This window comes from Danio rerio, chromosome 23 (genome assembly GCF_049306965.1).
Source record: "Danio rerio strain Tuebingen ecotype United States chromosome 23, GRCz12tu, whole genome shotgun sequence".
Lineage (NCBI taxonomy): Eukaryota > Metazoa > Chordata > Actinopteri > Cypriniformes > Danionidae > Danio > Danio rerio.
In genome coordinates this window covers 49,092,501-49,110,000 of record NC_133198.1, presented here as the reverse complement: position 1 = coordinate 49,110,000, position 17,500 = coordinate 49,092,501, and the positions used below count along the sequence as shown (strand labels likewise).

Sequence of the window (17,500 nt, the reverse complement as noted above, 5' to 3'; positions counted from 1 at the left end):
GAGGGGGGCAGAGCAGGATTCTCCCGATGACCACCGGCGCAATACTGTTCTCTGTTATAACCCGCATCAGTTTAAACTCAGTAAAGGCAAGCTTCTTTGGCGATGGTGTTTTAGCAGACATTTGCGCTGTTGCAGCCTGATCTCACGAGGAAACGTATAAATAAAGTCACGAATTGCCGTTAGATTGTGTTGGCTGAACACGCAGTGCATGCAGCGCATCGAGAGTCAGTGTACTTTTCACTCTTCAGTTGTTTGCATTCCCCGCGGTCACAAAAGCTCCCTCCCTGTCGACAGACAGCGGAAAGTCTTGAGTGATTGACAGCTAATATGAACCAATATAGCGGCAGGGAAGATCGATTTTACCATGTTTTTAGAAAAAAACAAAAAAAAAACAGGTTGCACTTCAACCAATATATGCAGTCGCACGAATGCTCTCAATACATATTATGAGGTCGCATAGCTGAAATTTTAGGCGCATATGCGACTGAAATGGACGCAATTTCGGGCCCTGGTTAATACTAGGCCTGGCAATAATCTCTTCTAAGAATAATTAAAACAAAAGCAGTGACCACTGCTGCTTACAAAAGAATGTGTGTATTTTTTAAATCTTAAACTCTTGAAAGCAGCAGGACTGTGGGTGCACGATCATCGCTCTTTGTCCAGTCTATTTCAAAGGGAACCAATTGCACCCGATGCGCTTCCTCTAGGCACGGTTGCTTTGTGCAAGTAAACGGGAGCGCGAGCGCTTTTTAACAGTCGCGCGCATCACATCAGCTGTTAGCGCTAGTGATCTTGCTCTCATTCTGTATTCACCATTCTTTTGCTCGCGCAAACACAGTTATTTTTGTCAGTCATGCTGCTTCACGATTCTAAGATCACAGTCGAACCCTGCTTTTAAGAAAACTACCATTTAAAAATGATTTCCAACCAGACAAAGTGGCTAGTGGAGGTGTCATTTAAAAGATAACAAATGTTTACAGATTGATATTTTTCTGATCCCATAACTCTGTGGTCAGTGGCTTTGGAATATATAAATAAATGTTTTAATATAATGTTAACATATACTTTGTGCCAATCTACAGTTGAAGTCAGCATTATTCACCCTCCTGTGGTGATTTTATTTCTTCTTCAAATATTCCCCAAATGATGTTGAACAGATTCAGGAGTTGTTCACAGTATTTCCTCTAATATTTGTTCCTCTGGAGAAAGTCTCATTTGTTTTATTTCAGCTTTTTAATTGTTTTAAAGCCATTTTAAGGTCAATATTATTAGCCCCCCTTAAAATGAAGAATCAAATTAGCAATTTATAACTGAGTCATTAAAATGTGTATAAATAAATCACCATTTAAATGGACAAATAAATAGACAGTTTTAAAAGTTTATTTAAAATGTGATTTAAAATGTCATTTAAACAAGCAATAAAATGACACATTTAAAAATTTTACTTTTAAATGTATAAATAAATAGACAAATTAAAAACATGTCTATTAAATTCCTGTTTTAAAACACTGATTAATCAATAAACAATAAAAACATGTATTAATAAATCGTGCAGATTTTAAATAGCTTTTTAAAAAGGCATTTAACAAATGCATTTCTCTCTCTGCTTGCTTTGCTTTTTCGTTTGCTACCTGCTTTTCTTGAGTTGAGAATAAGTTTAAAAATGCTATTGGACAGTCCACATGTCAACTTTCGCCTCACGGAGAGCTTAACCCTCTCTCGCTCGTGAATGAAACGCACGGTGTCATTGGACCATAGCTAATTTTTGTTGAAGCAGGAGTTTAAAGATCGGCAAAACGACTCAAATGTCAGGGCATGAATGTGTTTGGATGGGGTTTGTGGATGATTTATTAGCTTAAGCTGATTTCTGTGAAAGAAATTCTTATTTGGATTATCACTGTCTGTATAGAAACGTTTTACAGTTGAGGGGTGACATTACTGCGGTCAGGAAAAGCACCTCCATAGTCTAAGTCTACGCCTTCATAGTATACAGAACAATCCACTGTTATACACTGACTTTCCTAATTACCCTAACTTTACCCTAATTACCCTAGTGAAGCCTTTACATGTCACTTTAAGCTGAACACTAGTGTCTTGAAGAATATCTAGTCTAATATTATTTACTGTCGTCATGACAAAGAGGAAATAAATCAGTTATTAGAGATGAGTTATTAACACTGTTATGATTAGAAATGTAGTGACAATAATCTGCGCTCCGTTAAACAGAAATTGGCCAAAACTATACTGGGGGTGAATAATTCTGACTTCAGCTCTATGTTTTGGGTTTTACTGTAAATGTCTATCGTGTGTTTGTCAGGTGTGTTTGCTGGCGATGCAGAAAGCCATGCTGCAGGAGCGAGTGTGTGACGCACAGATCCTGAGGTCAGAGGTCAGCAAGCTGCTGCATGCGCTGGCTGGCGGTGAGGTCAAAGGTCGTGCTGCACGCAGGTTCCGTGTGTGTGTGATGGCAGTGCTGGCGTTGGGTCGTCTGCGGGCTCTGGGTCGCAGGTCTGCAGTGATGTTCAGGGTGCCGCTGCGCCTCAGGACGCAGACTCTGGTGTGTGTGAACGAGCTGAAGACCAGAGAGGACGAGGAGGAGAGGAACAGCAGAGTGATGAAGACACTCTCAGACTCTGAGCTGCTCGCCCTCATTCAGTCCTCCATGGAGGAAGTACAGCGGGAAATGAAGAGAAGCGGTGAGAGGAGGCTTTTACAGGATATGTGTTGTGTTGTGTTGTGTTGTGTTGTGTTGTGGCTGAAGGGCATTTGTACACTGGTCTCTGGTATGCTTGATTCTGATTGGTCAGTCTCATCATTCCCCAATAACAAATGGTTAATTTAATATAATACCAATCATCCTGACTTGACCATTAGTATATGTACACTCACCGGCCACTTTATTAGGTACACCTTACTTGTACCAGTTTGGAGCCCTTTTGCCTTCAGAACTGCTTTAATCCTTCATGGCGTAGATTCAACAAGCTGCTGGAAATATTCCTCAGAGATTTTCCTCCATATTGTCATGATAGCATCACACAGTTGCTGCAGATTTGTCGGCTGCACATCCATGATGCCAATCTCCCGTTCCACCACATCCCAAAGCTGCTCTATTGGATTGAGCTCTGGTGACTGTGGAGGCCATTTGAGTACAGTGAACTCATCGTCATGTTCAAGAAACCAGTCTGAGATGATTGAGCTTTATGACATGCTGCGTTATCCTGCTGGAAGTAGCCATCAGAAGATGGAGACACTGTGCTCATAAAGGGATGGACATGGTCAGCAGCAATACTCAGGTAGGCTGTGGCGTTGATGCTCAATTGGTACTAATGAACCCAAAGAAAATCTCCCCCACACCATTACACCACCAGCCTGAACCGCTGATACAAGGCAGGATGATCCAATGTGTCAGCAGAAATGGAGACTCATCAGAGCAGCAACGTTTCTCCAATCTTCTATTGTCCAGTTTTGGTGAGTCTGTGTGAATTGTAGCCTCAGTTTCCTGTTCTTAGCTGACAGGAGCGGCACCCGGTGTGCTCTTCTGCTGCTGTAGCCCATGCGCCTCAAGGTTGGCCGTGTTGTGTGTTCAGAGATGCTCTTCTGCAGAGCTCGGTTGTAACGAGTGCTTATTTGAGTTACTGTTGCCTTTCTATCAGCTGGAACCAGTCTGGCCATTCTCCTCTGACCTCATCAACAGGGCATTTGCGCCCACAGAACTGCCGCTCACTGGATATTTCCTCTTTGTCGGAGCATTCTCTGTAAACCCTAGAGATGGTAGTGCGTGAAAATCCCAGTAGATCAGCAGTTTCTGAAATACTCAGAGCAGCCCGTCTGGCAGCAACAACCATGCCACATTCAAAGTCTCTTAAATCCCCTTTCTTTCCCATTCTGATGCTCGCTTTGAACTGCAGCAGATCCTCTTAATCATGTCTACATGCCGAAATGCAGTGAGCTGCTGCCGTGTGATTGGCTGATTAGAAATTTGCGGACAGGTGTACCTAATAAAGTGGCCGGTGAGTGTAATAATATATGAAGAGATATTTGTGATGCAAAAGTACAAAATGACCACAATAATGAAAAATAAAACATTATAATTAGCAGACGAAGCCGATGCCGAGACTGAACATTGAAGTTTAACAAATCGGTGGATTAATTTGCACAGATTTATTGTTTGCATAAAGAATAAGCAGCAAAATAAACATTTATTCATTCGTTCATTTTCTTTTCGACTTAGTCCCTTTATTAAACTGAGTTTGCCACAGCAGAATGAACCACCAACTTATCAAACTTATGTTTTAAGCAGCGAATGCCCTTCCAGCTCATTTACACACATACACTACAGAAAATTTAGCACCCAGAGGAAACCCACGCCAACACGGGGAGAACATGCAAACTCCACACAGAAACGCTAACTGTCCCAGCCGAGGCTCGAACCAGCAACCTTCTTGGTGTGAGGCGAACGTGCTACCCACTGCGCTAAAATAAAAAAACAAGCCCTCTTGTGAAGCCCTGTAAATGTTGAAGTGTAGTGTGTGTGTCTGTGTCAGGCGGTGTGAAGGACTCTGGTTTGGCGTCGGCGGCTCAGAGCGCCTGTAGGAAGCTGTTGGAGCGGCTGCTGATCGATGTGGACTCGCGGTGCGCTGGGCATTATGGGAAAAACTCGTTGTCACGCCGACTGGGGGATGGACTGCACACGCTCACAGCTGACCTGGGCACTGAACACAGCTACTGTAACAGCGAGGTAAACACTGCCTTCTCCACTGCAAACACCGAGCACCTTAATACCAGAATACATGCAGGATTTAAAGGTGCAGTGAAGCGCTTTGAAATGTGATTTGAACTGAAACATGCCATGCGTTTACACTGCATGGTTCAAGTGACCCAGTTCTATTTTTTCTCCTCCCATGTGGCACAGATGGGATATGCTCCACGTATACATGAAATTTATTTGGTATAAATCCTATACATGCTCTCAGGTCTGCAGTGTAAGCAGGTCGATCAGATTTTCACCTGTCAATGCAAGTCCCACACCATTAAAATACTTTAGCAAATGATGTCAGCTTAATTTCAGCTTTAATTTCGGTCCCAAACCTTAAATCTCACATATAGGAACAAAAATGCATGTAACACAAGTTAATGCACATAATGACATGCATATATGTGATATAATCAATATGTAATATAAAACTAAATATTATCGAATTAAAACTTTTCTGTCATTAATTTCAGTGCTTCCCACAGGTTTAAAATATACTTGCTGTGGTTGCCAGATTGAAACGCACATTAATGGTCAACTACATGCAACAAACAAAACAACTATATTTTTATTGATTATGACACTTTTTTTAAAAGGGAAGGCGAAATGTCTTCGAGCCAGGATTCAAACTCAGGACGCCCTGAAGTGCTACTGCCCCATATGTCAGTGCGCTGACCATTAGGCTATTGCACCAACTGTTATGACTCTGTTATACACCTTTTCTTTTCAGTGGGTTAAAGTTATTAAAAAGGCCTGTTTAAATAAAAGAAATCCGCTATTTCTCTTACTTTTATGCTATTTAGGAGCCATGTGCACCCACTGACACGTAAGGGCTGCTCTCCCTTTCTCTAAAATTGCTTTATTGGCATGACATTCATTGCCAAAGCATTTTAGATGTGCATAAAGTATGTAATATATTAAAACAAATGAATAAAATATACAGTAAATGCAAAACAAATAATAGAAAAAATGAATAAAAATAGACATTATTGCTAAAAAGTATAATAGTTACTAAAATAAAAAGCAATAGGGAAATGAGTTGAGTAGCCATTTCTAATGATGCACAGATATTTTGCAGCCAGTATATTTTGTTCTCTCGAGTATGTAGTAAAGTTTGAGTCGGTTATTAAATGATTAATCATTTAATGTTTCTCTCTGGGCTGTGCGCAGGCCCGGATTGGCTAATCGGGAGGACCGGGAGAATTCCCGGTGGCCCGGTCAGTTTTTTGGCAGCGAGGGCCGGTGTCCCTAGCTCCAGAATCTGTAGCTCTCAGCAGTCACACTTTTTAAATTAATTTATTTATTTACTTGACCACAGCCTTTTTATTCATTATTTTACCGCAGCTCTGCTCTTTTTATCTATTTTCTCGTAGCCTCGTGAATATGATGCAGATTAATGATGATATAACTCAGACGGGTCACCATTCAATGTACAACTGTTGTGGTCCAGTGGTTAGCACATTAGTTTACGACGCTGCCGACCCGGGTTTGATCCTCGTCTGAGTAATTTATTTTTGTTTTTTTTTTCATTTTTATTGTTAAGACATATAGTACTGTTAGGGTTGTTGAACATTTGAAGTTCTAAAGCAGCTGTTTTCTCAAAAAAAAAGACGTGATAGTGTCATTAGAAACTGAATTGGAAATGACCTTATTTTAATATAGTCAGTCGTGAACTGAGGTGGACTGTTCTGAGGCTTGAAACTCCAGGGCTGAAAAGGAGTCCCACTCCGGCCCTGGCTGTGCGCGTGCAGGTGATGCAAAAACGCATACAAATAATGGCAACTTTAGAAAGCGGAAAAACCCAAATCACGGACATTTTAGGAGATTCAGAAAGGACAGTCGATGCATTTTGGTGCAAAAGGCACATCTCTCTGGGTCTGCAGAGCGCATGAGATTGTCTGTGTGAGTGTTGACGGTTCTTACGCACACAGAACCAGCAGTAGGAAACGTGCAGAGCGAGAGAAGATTTTCCACTGGTTACTAGGGATGTAACAATATTGTAAATACCGTCATACCGCAATAGTAATTTTTTTCAATATATTTCTGAGAAAAGTTTGCTCAGGCGAATGAAGTGAACGGGAGGTAGCGGGAACTACAATTCCCATCAGCCCAGCCGTGGCCATCATCCTTTGCGGTCTGTTGTCACTACAGATCCAGTAATGCTGAAATGGAGTGTGCTGCTAGTAGTGGAGAAGAACAAGAGCTGGAAATGATCGAACCTAAAGCGGGTTTTAAATCGGATGTGTGGAAGCATTTCGGTTTCTTTCTAAAAAGATACGAAAAAGGAGAAAAGGTGACAAAGAACAAAACAGTATGCAGGCACTGCCAGACTGTGGTGAAATATAAGTCGGGGAATACGACTAATAACAGTCATGGGGACTGCAGAACACAGCACACTGTTCAGATTGATGCAGACATTAGCCCCTTTCACACTGTGATACCGGTAAATATCCGGAAAATTTCCGGAACGACTTTACCGGTATATTCAAAAAAGCGCTGTTCACACAGGCGAGGACGTTACGGAAATTTTCCGGAAAAGAGCATTCACACATCCATTCCAAAATACCGGTAAATTCTGACATCATTCACCACAAATGAGCTTTAAACGGCTGCGCTTGTATTTGTAAACTTTTGACTAAATTACAAACTCTTTTGATGATCAATATTGTAAACAACTTTCACTGGATCATATTCGCATGTCGAGATGTTCATAATATGTGCGTGTGCTGACGCTCACAGGCTGTTTCATGGGCACACGCAGAGCTTAAAGGTAAACAAACAACGGCTTATCATAAGCATCTTATCGATGATTATTTGCACAGTTGGCATTAAGAAGAACATATAAACGTGATCTGACTAACTTCTAGCAGCTAAATGTGTCTGGAAAATATTCAAAGGCTTTTATTCTCACAAACCGCGCGGACGTAAATGCGTCTGACTGTTGTGATTGGCTAAAGCAGTAGTCTTACGTCAGCACGTTCTAGACGTGCACGCGCTTATTCCGTCAATCTTCCTTCTGCGTTCACACAGCGCAGCATTCCGGCAAATTACCGGTAATGTTACAACTTCTCTTTCCGGAAAATAGCCAGAACGAATTTACCGGTATTTTTAAAAAGGGCCTGTTCACACATACAACCTTTCCGGAAAATTGCCGGTAATTTTCCGGAAAGGTCTGTATGTGTGAAAGGGGCTATTGACTTGTACCGTAAAGAGACCTCTATCTCACTCATGGCTTGTCCTCTCAAGTGGGGGAAAGACAATGCACAATGTTACCCACTGCTGTCAACCTTGGCTAAATCATATCTCTCTGTCCCAGAAACCTCAGTCCCAAATGAGAGGGTTTATTCTGTTGCAGGAGACATGCCCAGAGATCCCAGCTTTCACCAGATTATAGTTATATGATCATTTTCCTCTAAGTGAGTGAGTGATTAAATGTTGAATGTGATGAGTTTTCAACAATACTAAATTGAAACTTTATTTTTTTTATATGGTTTAATAGTTTTTTATTATTAAAATTGAAAAATTTAAGTTTCTGTTTGGAAGCTTACAGATAGATGGCTGATTTGTATGTCATTGATATGTTCAGTGCTAAGGTGAATAAACACTTTTGGCACTTTTTTCGAGTCTTTTCATTAGTTTTGTTTTTCCTGTAAATTATTTAACAAATACCGTACCGTGTCATTCATCCTGAGGTATTACCGTACCGTGAAATTCTGATACCGTTACATCCCTACTGGTTACTCAATCGCGAATGTTTGGCTTTCTTGGGCGCACGCAAAAAAAGTGTAAAAGTATTATTCATGTGTCACCACCAAATATACTTGGGCGGCCGTTAATATACCTGGCCGGCCCATCCAAGTAAAGTCTATGGAAAGCACTGAATTTTAACAAATCAACTTGTCAAAAAATATGCTTGGCAGCAGTGTCGAGAAAGAAAAATAAATAACAATGATACTATATACTGTGTGTGTGTCTGTGTGTGTGTGTGCATGCGCAGGTGATGGCAGCGTCTCTTCAGAAGCACATCCTGCAGTTCACACAGCGTCTGCATTCAGCGGAGGTCGAGCGCAGAAACCTGAGACTGGAGATCTCCCGCATCAGACGCACAAACACCTGCGACGACACACACACCGTGAGTAAACACCGATCATCTTTACACATTAATATGCATTTAAGTCTTACTGAAGCACATCAACAAGTGTTTCGCAGCTTCCATATGAAGCAGCAGAACTGTTTGCAACACTGATGATCATCATGAATATTTATTGATCAGCAAATCCTCATATCAGAGGGATTTCTGAGGGATCTTGTGACACTGAAGGCTGGAGTAATGATGAGGAAAATTCAGCTTTACTGAAATTAATGGGATGAGTTTATACCCCATTATGAAACTAAAACACACTCTAATAGGTAGTGTAATCTACTCAACAATTAGTGCAGTGTGTGGGTGAGAGGGGGCAGTGTTACGATGTGATCCAGTTATGTTGTGGTTCTGTGCCTGCTGGTGATGGTTGCTGTATGGTTAACAATGATAAAAGTTGCAATAACTAGGTTAATTTCAATTTAAATAAATTAAAATTAAAATTGTGCGGAATTTGGGCAGCTTTTGGGCTGGATAAAGGCAGCTATATCTGGCAACACCGTTCATTTATTCATTTTCTTTTCGGCTTAGTCCCCTTAATAATCTGGGATCACCACAGCGGAATGAACCACCAACCATTTCAGCATATGTTTTACACTGCGGATGCCCTTCCAGCTGCAACTCATTGCTGGGAAACACCCATACACACTCATTCACACTACAACCAATTTAGTTAATCAATTCCCCTCTAGCGCGTGTGTTTGGACTGTAGGGGGAAACTGGAGCACCCGGAGGAAACCCAATCGTGCGTGAAGCAATCCTGCTACCCACTGTGCCACCGTGACGCCCGGCACTGTTCATTTATTACATTTATAATCTAATCTTCTAATATAGTCACTTTAATGTTTGCATGTGTTTGACCATTTAGGTATGCAGCTTGAGCTAAATAAAACTGAAAAATAAATGTTTTTCATGTGTGTAATTGTTGGATTTCAAATTAAAATAGAATTTCAATTAATTTTGCAGCCCTAATAATATGTGCTGTTACTTGAAAAAACATATTTCACATTTTTTAACTGCTATAGTGTTCATTTGACATGTTTGTCTGTGTGTGTCAGGTGTGTGTTCCTCTCCAGCAGTTTGAGAGTGTGTGTGAGGATCTGAGCAGTGCTCTACAGAGGGAGCTGCGCGCTCAGACTCTCCTGCGTGACCAGGCCTCTCAGCTGCAGCAGCTGGGCCTCAGCATGGAGCTGCACACGGGGGACCAGATGGAGAAAGACCGCACGCTCACACAGGCTGTACAGGTATACACACACACACACACAAATATAACCCCTCACAGATCTCTCTTTTAAATTAACATTTTCTACAGGATGCTTTACGGTAGTATATTAGTGTATATACATTATAATGCTCAGTACAAGACAAAACTAATCTAATAAAAAAAAAACTGAAGATCACAGTACAAAAAGAAGTACACCCAAATGTGTTTGGGGAACATATAAAAAATATTCAATAAATAGGAAAAATCAAGAGAAACATAAAAAATGTAGAATTTTGTTGACATTTATTAGTTATTTTATACTATATCATGTGTGTGTGTGTGTGTGTGTGTGTGTGTGTGTGTGTGTGTGTGTGTGTGTGTGTTTGTGTTTGTGTTTGTGTGTGTGTGTGTGTGTGTATTTATACAACAGTTGTCTGGATCTCAAATCTGATTGGCTGATAGCCGTGATATATTTAAGTAATATCTGCATCTGTAAAGCCTCTTTACCCTTTGTGTATTACTCCGCCCACATACAGCCAGCAACAAGCAGACACTACAGTTTGACAAATATTACTGTGGTTAAACAACAAAATATACTTTTGAGGCTTTTTTAGTCGAGATTATAGTTGTTTAGATTGCAACTATGCAGTTTATTTGCAAGAATAGTGCATATATTAAAATATTTACCATTTCAGAGAGACAGCTCGTCAGCAACAGTTGACGTTTTCTATCCACAAGATGGCGACAAAACCGCATAATAAGCCCTTATTATTATTATTAGTTAAGACCATAAAATCTTCCCTCACAGTGTAAAAGTGTTTCCTCTGTTTGGTCAGAGTCTGTCAGATGCCAAGCAGGAGTTGCGGAGGAAAGAGCAGTTGGTGCGTTCACTGGGGAAACAGCTCAGCCAATCACAGCAGGAGAACCGACGGCTACAGCAAGATATCAGCAGCACAGCAAAGTAACACACACATGCACATACATAAACACACACACACACACACACAGTATGAGTTTGACACTCCTGCACTAATATATTAAATTATATTTAATTCCAAATCCACTTTCTGATCTGATTTGATATGACTTTAGGATAGTAGGTCACAGCATTCACTCTGGATCTTACTCCGTTTTCTGTGTTTGCAGGAATGAAGAGGCTCTGATGAGCTACATGAAATCAGTGGAGGAGTGTTTGAAAGAGGCAAGTACATTAAAATACATTACAATACTACATTTCACTTATTAAACACTTGACATTAAGTAAAATCTCAAATTTCTGAGATTTTGAGAGACATGATGAAGTAAAACAGAACACAAGTGAAGGTCAGATGCCAACTAACATTTACACACAGACTAAAAACAATTCAAACAATACAATACATGAAATCAGAGCTGATCCAGAGGTCGCCTTATATATTTTCCGTCATTGACAGATTTTTTTCAGCAGTGATGAAAAATTCTGAAGGTGATCTGTCATTTTAATGGATTATGCGAGAGGGGTCTGGCTGCAGACCTGGTGCTGTGCAATCTGAGCTGCATCCAATGCTTTTTAATGGGCTCACCCAACCCCACCCCTAACCCTACCCGTCACAGTGACGTCACTAGCTCCGTTTGATTGCATTGTGTCTGACATTGCATCGCTGAGTGATGCAGTCTCAGCTTGCATCATAAAAGCTGCATCCAGATACTGTTGGATTATGCTGAGGGGGATCTATTGTAATTTGTAGCTGTAATTCCCACTCCTGTCTAGCTGATGGCGACTGCCCTTGTTTTGTCTCCTCTTTGTCACCGCTGCATATAATTGCAAAAATCTCACAGCAGCAGAGTGTGAGAAGTTTCTTTAAACGGCCAAATAGTTGTGATATTAATAATAAAAGTGAAAAAAGAGGAAGTGATGCAGTGGACGATGAAGAACAAACAGACAAAGTCCTCAGTCGCCGACAGCTGTTATGCTGTGTTCACACCAGACGCGGAACGCGTGGATAAATCGTGCTATTCGTGCATAAATAGCCGCATGAACATTTGAGTTTACTCGCTTCATTCGCGCGTCAAATCCGATTCATTCGCGCGTCAAATTCACTTCAGAACTGACGTGAATTCGCGTGATGGGCAGGGCTTCTTTCTGCCCGGTGACTCTAGCTTCATAGCTAAAGGGCTAACGTGGATTTTATGAAGAAAATAACAGTGTTTATGTGCTTTATGAAGGCTGATAAACAGCGCTGATACGTTTATGGTCGTGTCTGAGTCCACTGCATCCTTTCAGAGGTACATCCAGCTCCTTAAGCTCATAAACTACTCCAGAAACTGAACCTGGCTGACGTAGGTTTTCAGCGGTGCTTCTGACTGAGCCAAGCCCAGTTTGATGAACTTCTTGTCGGTGTCTGCTGGGGGATTTCCCCTGGGACACCGACAACAGGCGATACGTCACAATCACGCCCCCACAAGAGCAAGCTCCTGATTGGTTAATGCGGCGTGAATGTCTGCTTAAGTACAGATTTTCGAACTCGAGCAATTCGCGCGAAACACACGTTAAGCGAGTCAAACGCTAAATTCGCACCGCGCCATTCGCGACATTCACGCCGCGCCATTAGCGCGTATCGCGCCACAGGATGTCTATTCGCGTGTCTGCATTGACTTAAAGGGCCATGAAACCCTCACGTTTTAGCAGGGTGTTTTCACACCTCTACTTTGGAAAAAGTCCGAAAAGTGGGCGTGTCCAGCTTTGTTTAGGGGGGAGTGTCAGAGGAAGAAAAGAGGCATGGTTGTGGGAGTGTCTATTATGCGCAAGTTTCAGAGTCAAAACACACACACACACACACACACACACACACACACAAAGGGGAGAAAGTGACTTTGTTTACATGGACATCTGTAGTGGAATTATTTGCCAAATTATTAAATGGTGGACTTTAACTGCAGTTTGGCTCTTTCATTCAGGGAATTTATTCATGTTCCTCGCGACAAACGAGATATTTGATTCGAGGATCTGCTCTAAGCGTGTATTTTTCATGCAATGTTTGATACCGCACGGCGAATAAGAGAAAAAAACCCTCTGCATTTCCCGGAAACTTAGATGCACACGGCAGGTAGCGTCAGAAAGCCGCGTGTGTTATTCCGGTCACTAAATGCGGTGAAAATCCTACACGAGGTTAAAGTTTGGTTGTGATGCTAACATGTTTACACTCGGTGCAATAATTAGTTCGATACGAACAAACTGATTAAACAAAGAGCACTGGTCGCTCACTTACCAAATCTGTAGAGACAGGACAATCACCAGCAACTAGAGCCGCGTCTTTATTAAGAGGAGACTACAAGCGAATCCGGATCTCAGCGTTTGCAGATGAGAACAGCTCTCAGGTAAACAATAATCCTCCTTAGACACGTAAGTTATTGTTGTCGAGCGTCGCGTACACTGTTAATCCACACGTGACTCCAGCTGAGCTCTCACAGAGAGAAAATGAAAACAAAACTTCAGTGCAGCAAACTATAAAAGCAACACTTCACGCTTGTTTTGCCAACACAACGTGGCGTCTCTGTGTCTAAACACTGTGATAGTAATGAATATTAATGAAGTTGCACAATAGAGCGCGCTGATTGGTTTGAACCAAGCCTTACTCATGCATTAATGCAGCACACTGTAAGACGTAATAAGACACACTCTGGCACAGACGCCCAGTCTGCACGCTGGAATACACACTATTATCTCATGACCGTGACGCAGCTTCAAAAGTTCGTTTCAAACCGGAAGTACGAATTTGCTTGAAATAACGCAAAAACGACCAATTTACACTTTTTAGTGAAATATATGTGTCCTAATAGTGTTTATAGCAGTGTGGGACACATATATACGACTGTCAACAGCTCAACACATGTGTTTTGGTGTTTCGTGACCCTTTAACATGTAAATCACTCACGCGTTCTGCGTCTGGTGTGAACGCAGCATTACGAGCCAACCAAGGAGGTCAGGTGCTTTGGAGTGCGTTGTGAGCACTACCGAGCGCAGAGGGGTGCAGCCTGTAGTATTTTTTCCCGGTGAAACGAGTGCTTGCAGGATCAGGAAATCCCACATTCAGAGAACTCAGCAAACTTAGTTCTGATCACAGCCTTAGGAAAAATGTTTCCTAACTATAAAACGCTGGCTGAAGTGGCGCTAGTAATTCCGGTCTTTGGTCACGAGAAGTCGACTTTCCGAGGCAAAGACACAGAATTTAATGACCATTGCCTCTGCATCAGTCTACCTTGATGCGTTTGATTACGCACAGGCAAGCACCCAGATCAGGTCGACGCAGGAGGAAGATATGAGTTAAGGCAGATATAAGTTTTTGTTAATTTGTCAAATAAATAAATAAATAATTTAGCCTATATGCTCGTCGTGCAACTTCATTATTAAAATATGAATGAAAAAAGCGATTAGGAAGTCAAAATGACGGACGATGAGAAAGTCTAACGTGACCTCTGAAATGATCATATTGATGCTGCTAGTGTTGTGGTAAACAATTCATCTGTGCAGGTCATTTAGAAATAAACAATAATAGATTGCCCTTGTTTTTTTTTTCAATCTGAAACTGCACTTCCTGTTTGTTTTGAGTTAAATTCTCAGATTAGTGGTCCTATCATACAGCAAGTGCAATAAGGCGTGTTTGGCATGATCAGTTGCTATTTTCAGACCAGCACAACCCTAATTTTCCTGTTTTGTGCCACCTTGTTTAAACAGCAAATTCTTTTGCGCCCCCTTGTGGACTCATAAGTTTGCTGGTGTATTAAGGAGGTGTGTTAAGGCGCATTGTTGGAGCGTTGCTAGTTTGAGGAACTGAAATAGACCGCACTATTGACTAACTAAACCTGCTCTAAAGTCCAGCACAGAGTGCGTTAGTTATGAGCCTATGCAGGTCCAAACACATGATCAGCAATACACAAATATCTTTACAAATGAAAACAATTAAAGGATTAAAATGATCCAGAAGAGATCATGTTCTACATCAGTGGTTCTCAAACTGTGGTACGTGTACCACTAGTGGTACGCAGGCTTCCTTCTAGTAGTACGCGGAGGAATAAAATATGTCATGTACATGCTACATATTTCAAAATTTAGCAAAAATGATGTATATAATATGCCATATATGACATATAGCCTATATTTCTGAGGTAATCTGCCACGTTTTTTTAACTGTGCAGAGTTGTAGCTGCTTTACTGAGCCTACTACGCTACTTTGTTTCAATACTGCTCATTTTGGTGGTACTTGGAGAGACAATTTTTTTCTGAGGTGGTACTTGATGAAAAAAATTCGAGAACTACTGTTCTACATCAATATAAACAGCACTGCCTCCATGCCTTCTTCACCTCAGGGGGCTTTTTCAGTTTATTCATGATAATCTGCATCTGTATAAGTGAAGTTTATTCATAAACTAATTTCGAGAGGATCACGTGCTTATGATTTATCACGGCCGGTCTCGTATTTGCTAATCACTAATCTTCCAATCATATGAGCCCTAAGGCACCATAAATAGCCTCAGTTTTCAGTTCACTTTATCTTCGTTTGGAAGAAACCCCCCTCCTCCCCTATTCTCCTCCTTTACCTGTGATTGGGCGGCACGGCGGTCCAGTGGTTAGCACTGCGAGCCACACAGCAAGAATACTGCCGGTCCTAGTTCCATAGGACCGGTGAGTGTTTCTGTGGGGAGTTTGTATGTCCTTCCCGTGTCCGCGTGGGTTTTCCCCGGGTTCTCCGGTTTCCTCCCACCATCCAAAGACATTCAACATACATAACAATCAAGCTTGTCTAATTCCTTACGTTCCCTTAGCTACAGCAGCAGGGGAGTTCTGAGATCCACCGAGCTCGGGCTCCCTTCTTGCTCTGCCAACGGGAGGAAGCCCTGGGCTCGAGGAGCCCTTGAGCTCGGGGCTCTCTCCCGGGACAGCATGCCAAATAAGCTTTGTAAATCATCAGCTAAGTGTGAACTCTTGAATGTTATTATTATTATCAGTGTTATTTATTATCTGCAGATTTATATTTGCTTTATTTAAAACTAGTGTAGATTTGTCCACCTGTGGGGTTTTGGTGATGTCTGCATCATCATATGGGGCATAAGTTGGGTCAGACGGAATCTTCAGACGTTTTTTGCTGAGAATTTAGGAAAAAATCTGCGGATTTCTACGGAATTATTTTGGGAGTATCATAACTAAAACCTTAATATGTGAAATAAAAATAATATCTCTTTAACTTTTATTTAATGTTTAAAATGAAAATGCAATTAGATTCACTTTATTTGGTAAACAAAGCAAGTCTCATATAATATCTCTACTAAAAGGCCGAGAATATTACTGTACAAACTGCATTGTACATAAATCAGATGAACATTTTCATATTAGTCAATAATATTGCTGTAATTATTTTAAAAACTAAATAAATATAGATTTACACACATTTACTCAAGTAAATAAACAAAAAAATCTGTGGATATCTGCAGAAAATCTGCAGAATTCTGAGCGCACAGATTTAGTGTGAGCCTAGCCATAAGAACAGGACGTGTGTTTGGATGTAACTCAGTTTTCTGAGCACACTTCATTATTATCGTTCATTCATTCCTTTGCTGGAGATTAGAACTGAATTTAGAAATAGTTTTGAAGCAAATCTTTGAGCTTAACAAAGGAAATTAAGTATGTGGGCTGATGGATGTGTTCAGTGGAGAGAGTTTCCTCCATTTCCTCACTTCCCCAAAGTAAAGGAGTAAAGTGAAGGAGTAAAGTAAAGAGGCTGAATGGAGGAGGCTCGTTCTTTATCCTCGCGCTGCAGATGCTCTGTTTAGCTGTTTTCTCTCTAGTGAAGCATTCAGTTTTTACTCTTACAAAGTCGCCATGTAAATAGTGAATGCACCATGGAGCGACACAACTGACTCTTAAAGGAAATGAGAGACGAGACTCTGATTGATTTAATGATCAAAACACACTCAGAACTCATTACGAGAATAAGCACAACCCTGTTAGACCATGTGCCGGGGGGCAGAACGGACTTCTCTATCCTTAAAAGAGCAAAGTGGATTCGGACATGACCTTAATGCTTTTGCACCAGAGCTTTAGACTTTGCGTCTAGACTAGGGGTGTTCAATCCTGTGCCTGGAGATCTACCTTCCTGCAGATTTCAGTTGCTACCCATATCAAACACACCTGCCTGTAATTTTCAAGTGGTGTTCAGGTCTTAATTAATTGGTTCAGGTATGTTTGATTTGGGTAGCAGCTGAAATCTGCAGGAAGGTAGATCTCCAGGAACAGGATTGAGCACCCCTGGTCTAGACTGTTAAAATAGAGCCCTAGGTCTGTCTGAGGTAGTAGGTGTGGCTAACATACTTAACCACGCCCCTCCAGCTGTCAGTTTTGACAACAGACAGAAATGGTGAGCAGGAG

General features: G+C 41.3%; 1 protein-coding gene across 3 annotated transcripts in view; it reads left to right on the top strand.

The window, feature by feature from the left end:
- Positions 1–17,500, top strand: part of ccdc171 (coiled-coil domain containing 171) — a 46,095-nt gene that overhangs the window by 22,912 nt on the left and 5,683 nt on the right. For all 3 annotated transcript variants that reach the window (XM_001336247.9, XM_073939474.1, XM_073939475.1), the window contains exons 17-22: positions 2,318–2,696; positions 4,545–4,738; positions 8,751–8,885; positions 9,953–10,138; positions 10,935–11,059; positions 11,245–11,299. In XM_001336247.9, coding sequence (XP_001336283.5) covers positions 2,318–2,696; positions 4,545–4,738; positions 8,751–8,885; positions 9,953–10,138; positions 10,935–11,059; positions 11,245–11,299 — 1,074 coding nt within the window. The remainder of the gene's footprint in view (positions 1–2,317; positions 2,697–4,544; positions 4,739–8,750; positions 8,886–9,952; positions 10,139–10,934; positions 11,060–11,244; positions 11,300–17,500) is intronic.